At 42.8% G+C, this 5,789-nt stretch overlaps 1 protein-coding gene across 1 annotated transcript; it reads left to right on the top strand.

Moving 5' to 3' along the window:
* Positions 1-265: 265 nt before the first annotated feature.
* On the top strand, positions 266-4,797 carry LOC100769898 (C-C motif chemokine 6-like). The gene is made up of 4 exons (XM_027426448.2): positions 266-341; positions 3,861-3,920; positions 4,223-4,331; positions 4,683-4,797. Exons 1-4 carry the CDS (start codon positions 266-268, stop codon positions 4,795-4,797), a joined length of 360 nt encoding a protein of 119 aa, XP_027282249.1.
* The last annotated feature ends 992 nt before the right edge of the window (positions 4,798-5,789 follow it).

The following is a 5,789-nucleotide window of genomic DNA, read 5'->3' as shown; positions in this document are numbered from 1 at the left end:
TCCCACATCCCCTTTATTTTCTCTGTCTTTCTCATCTTTGCACCCACTTCCTCTTGCATTCTTGGTCCTCTACTTCCTGTTGCATTTTCAGTCTTGTTCCCTTTTTTAGAACTAGCATGTTGAGTATTATATAGCCAGGAACAGCATTCTGAACTCTACCCTGGGACTTCCTGATCCTCCTAGCACATAAATACCAAGGCAAGTCAGTGCATCAGAGAACAGTGAGCAGAAATCCTCAGACCAGCTAGGCCTGCCTTTCAGGAGGATGAGGAACTTGGGGGCTGCCATTTCATTCTTTATCCTTGTGGCTGTCCTTGGATGCCAGGCTGGGATCATACAGGGTGAGTTCATTGAAGCTTCACACCTAGCGGACAAGTCTATGGGAACTGCAGAACTGGAGAGGAGACAGGGGAGGGGACCACTGTCCTCCTAGAAATACTCTTCCTCCTTGGTTATGGGATTTACTTAGAAACAGCATCAGGTTACAGACCTGCCTCTATCTGTAGCCTTTAGACCCTGGAGGAAACTAGACATAGATGCTAGGCCCCACATGGGAAAACAATTATGTTTGATACATTTCTTTAGCTGACACAGGACTGTGCTAACGCTGAAGAATGGGAGTGAAATTTAAAGCTGACTTATATAATAAAGTATCGGGCATCACCTCTAATAACTCTATCATTTTGGAGAAGTGGCATGGGCAGGTTATCAACTCTACCCAAGATCATTTAACCATGCTATTCTTTTATTTGACAACTGCATATCGAGCACTTTTTATGTGCTGGACAGCTGCAGTTCTGTTTGTCTTATGGCTGTTAGCACATTGATTCCTCCTAACAAGCCTGATGGGTAGGCATCACATTAAACGATGGAAGTTTGCCTTTTTTATAGTGGAAAACAGCAGATGGTTGGTGAATTCATGTTTTTCTCTAGTACTGTGATTGTTGTTATCTTATAAATGAGAAAACTGAATCATGCAAGTCATAGTCTTAAGATTAAGGCTAGTAAGTGGTGGAATTGGAGTAAGAGTTATCCTGACTCTTGGAGTATAGAAAGAAGTGGTCATTTAGGATCTTTCCTGGGTTTTGAAAGCTCCACTTAGAGCAGGTGAAGCATGTTATAACATACCCACATGCCTCTTTTATGTAAGCCATGCTTACTACACCATCTCTTGGTGTCCTGGGGCCATGATTCCTGAACCTCGTGTGAATGTCAAAATCCACAGATTTCCTGTCCATTAATAACCCATGCACATACTCATCTGTGCATTAAAAAAACTCTAGATATTTGTAAGACTTAAAACAATTTAAATGCCAATGAATACTCCTTATATTGTTGCTTAGGGAACAATGGCAAGAAGGGGTCTCTAGTGCTTCAATTATATTTCAAGAAATTTTCCACGGTTGACTCTGTGCCTGTGGAAGCTCCAAATAGGTTAGACCAACTCTGTAAAAGGAACAAGCTAAGAATGCTGGAAAACAATAGTTGGATGAGTTGATAGCTTAATCCTTACTGCCAAAATCATTATGTTTTGATATAGAAGAAGCAAATATTAATTTTTGGTTTGATTTGTTTTATTTTTATTTTTGTGCATGTGTGTGTCTGAGTGTGTGCACTTATGTGTGTGCAAATGCCTTTGGAGGCAGAAAAAGTTGTTGGATTCCCTGGAGCTGGAGTTACATGTAATATGAGCCACCTGACATGGGTACTGAGAACTGAACTCTGGCCCTCTGTGAAAGCAGCAAGTGCTTTAACTCCTAAGGCATCTCTCCAGCCAATAAATATCAACTCTTGTGGGGAGATGGGATTTAAGACAGGGTTTCTCTGTATAGCCTTGGGGGTCTTGGAACTCACTCTGTAGACAGGCTGGCCTCGAACTCACAGAGTTTGCCTGCTTCTGCCTCCCTAGCGCTGGTGATTAAAGGTTTGTGCCACCACACCCAGCTTCAATACCAACTTTTAAAGCTATATTTTCAGCTGTGATAACCTTACTTCAAGTTAAAAAAAAAGAAGGAAGTGAAAGGGGAGAAAGAAAAGGAGAAAGAAGGAGGAAGGGAAGGAGGAAGGGACCTAAGGACAGAAGACAGGAGTGAGAGAGGGAGGGGAAAAGAGGAAGGAAGGGCTGGTTGAGTTGCATTTGCCTAATTATCACAAGGCAGGTTTACAATTCTTTTTCCAGAGTCTTTGAAGCTACATGAATTTTGCAATGCAGAAGTCGAGTTTTGACAAGTTAATTTAACACAATGATTTCACTCCTGGGTATTGACCAAAAAAATTCAAAGTGGATACATGGAAAGATTTCGAGACACTCATGTTCATAGAGGAATTATTTGCACTACACAGGAGGAGACACTCCATACCCATCAGTGATGGATGGACAAGTAAAGTGTGATAGGCATACTTCTGCAGGGGAATATTACTTAGAAGGAAGGACGTTCCAGTGTGTGCATCAAAATGGATGAACACTCAGGAATTGCTATGGTGAGGAATTGCAGTGTCAGTAACAAAGGGCAGGTAGCCTGGTTCCATTCACATGCGTTACTTCAAGAAGTCCATTTGTAAAGACAAAAGGGGCACAAGGTGGTGCATGGTGCAAGCCTATAAGGTGGAAGGATCATGAGTTTGAGGTCAGTCTGAGCGACACAGCAACACCCTGTCTTTAAACAAGAAATCAGAGAGAGCAAAGTGATGATTGCTAAGTTGAGAGATGGAAAGATGGGAGTAAGAATTAATGGGTTCTGAATTTCAGTTTTGCGGGCTGGAGAAGTCATGAGTGGATGGGGTGGTAGTTACACACTAGTTTGAATGTCATTAAACTGTATGCTTTAAAATTATTTAAATGGCTGAGGAGGAGTGAATTGGGAGGGAGAGGGGAGGTTGGCAGGGGACTGGGAGGAGAGGACGGATGGGGAAACTTCAGTTGGGATGCAAAATCAAAAAAATAAAGAAAAATACTTTAAGATACATATATTTAAATGAGGCTGGAAAGATGGTTCAGTAGCAAAGACTCCTACCTTGCAAGCTTGGTGACCTGAGTTAGATTCCCCAGAACCTACTTAAAGGTGGAAGAAGAGAACTAACTCACAAAACTAAGTTGTCTTCTGACCTCCACACACACACCCACATCACACACACCCCCATAGACACACACACACACACACACACACACACACACACACACACACACACACACACACACTCACACACACGCACACATGCACACTGCACACCTGGCTGTTTCTTATCCTAGATATGATCTAGGAAACATACTGTAATCAAACAAAGTAATGTTCCTATGACATACGTGTATCTTTATACTAATGGAACTTAGTAAAAATAATAATAATAACTTCCCTATGCCATTGAGGACATCATACCACCAAATGAGTTGCTAGAAAATTTGTATCTAGAGTCCTGTAGATTCCAGATGTGTAGACAGATGTGACCTATCACACAATGCCGTTCAGTTAATTTACCTGCATTAGATTCACCACTAGTTTCTAGTTATTTCAGAACCTACAGAATGTTTTTATTTCTCACATATTTTTGAAGGATCACAGGGTGGGAAATATCTCATGGCAAAAAGACACACTATCCTGGGGCAGACCTTTGAGCCGGATAGGTTACCAGAGATCCAGCAACAGAACCTGCCTGCCTTTGGATGGGAGAATGGGAATAGGGCATTGTGGTAGACACAGATGGCCGGATCTGTATAATTGAGAGTTCAAGGCCACCCTGGGAAGGATGGCAAGACCTTTCTTCATACACCAAAAACTGGAGTTGGAATATGTGGTGACAGGAGGGGCTAATATATACTGCCAGTGGTGACATTCTTTCCCCGCCATGTCTGTTTCTTCCAGAAACAATAAGAGAAAAAAGGAGGGAAATTCATCACTACAATCCTCAAGCAGTTCAACAAGGTAAATGACCACATATGACATATTTTAAAGGATTGAGTGGATACTGAATTATAGCTTCACTTTGCTTACTGATGGAACAGGATGGGAGGGCCCTGAGGATGGCGAACATCTCTGTGAAGAGCAGGACAGCCATGGGACTCACTCCAGTGACACCTTCTCTACATATACCTGGGTGCCCTGAGTTCAGCTGTTTAGAGCAGAACCATGTTCTGAGTCCTGGGCCTCCTCACCCTCCATGGGACCCCAAAAGCACACTTGAGAGCAACGATCTGGCCCTTGAGTGGACCTGTGTCTTCCTACAGGTGTTCAAGATGCTTCAGACTGCTGCTTCTCCTATGTCTCACGGATCCCATGTTCAAGATTCATATATTATTTTCCAACCAGTGGAGGGTGCATCAAGCCAGGCATCATGTAAGTGTCAAACTCACTCACAGTGTGTCAGGGGAAGGGGGAGCCTCCATGATCTTAGATGACAAAGTGGATAGGCTTGCAGAAAAGGGCCATCCTTGGATCTCACCAGGTAAGGGGAAAGATAGGTCAGGGGGTAGAGAGGAAGACAGCAGGCAGAAGTCTGCTGGAGTCACTCCATGAGTTAGAGAATCTCACAGGCTTAAAGAGGGCCCCAGAGAGGAGGTGCTGCTGAGCCATCTCCTGGAAAGAACAGATTGTTGAGTAGAAAATCAGAGGGTCCAGAGGATGGGGTTCCCCTTTCCTATTTACTAGAGACCTCTGTTTGTAATCTTTCTTCCCCCTTTTCTCCAGCTTTGTCGCCAGGAGGAGGAACCAGGTCTGTGCCAACCCCAGTGATCGGAGAGTTCAGGAGTGCATACAACGCCTGAGGCAAATCCCCAGACCAGGGAACAGAGCCATTGCTTGAGAAGGAGGGCAGATATTGCCAGCCACTTTCTTCTGTCTTCCCTAGTGACCACCTACAAGGCGCTAAGCATTTATTTTTATAGGCATTTAAGACATTTATTCTGTTGTTCTGGTTGAAAGCAGCTCATGTAGTCAACAGTATTTATATGGACTCTGTTTGACATGATTAGAGCCATCTTGCATTATAACCATCGTGATTGTCTCTGAATAACAACTGAGTTTTTCTGCATAGTTTCTCAGCAGATTACAAATGGATAAACTATTAGAGTGGTCTCTGGGGGCTTTGGAATATGTCCGGTTCTGACACTATCTTAAGCCAGCCAAGATGAAGTCAATTTTACCCTAGCTCATACATATGGCCAACTGTGTGGGGACCCAGCTGTTCTTCCTACAACCCCAAAGCAGTAAGCACCACCACCACCCTGTAAAAATAAAATGCATGCATGTAGCCATAGGTTGGTCTGTCTGACTATCTGTCTGTCTGTCTTCAGAGTCACAGAACCATAGGGCCAGTCTGAAATGTCAGTTGGGGAGAAAGTATCACATTCACTCACTTTGAATTTTTAGGGGAAATCATGTAACTGGATATTTTCTTCAAAACCAAAGACATAGTGGTATAATATTTAAATTCCTAAAAACACAACTTATTCCAATGCAAACTTCATATCAAAGATGTATTTTATCCATGAATTGTCTAAAATGTCTTTGGGTTTTGTCCCTGTTTTGTGGGGTTAAGAAATGATAGGGGCCTCTGAGAGGCCGAGGAACAAAGGCAACATCAGCCATGAACCCAGGCTTTCCCTTTAACTTCTCAGATAATCTTTGTATTGCTACAATATACTAGATTACATCTTATAAAACACACATTTGAGGGTAAAGTGAATGACTAGGGGCTACCTCCATATAAGCAAGTCAAGTGGAGAATCAGAGTAAGAAAAAATACACTTTATCCCATGAGAACGCTAAGAGGAGTTTCAGGACCCCTGGAAGGGA

This window comes from Cricetulus griseus, chromosome 7 (genome assembly GCF_003668045.3).
Source record: "Cricetulus griseus strain 17A/GY chromosome 7, alternate assembly CriGri-PICRH-1.0, whole genome shotgun sequence".
NCBI classification, from domain to species: domain Eukaryota; kingdom Metazoa; phylum Chordata; class Mammalia; order Rodentia; family Cricetidae; genus Cricetulus; species Cricetulus griseus.
Note: the sequence above shows the minus strand (reverse complement) of the source record. Positions and strands in the feature narration are given on the sequence as shown.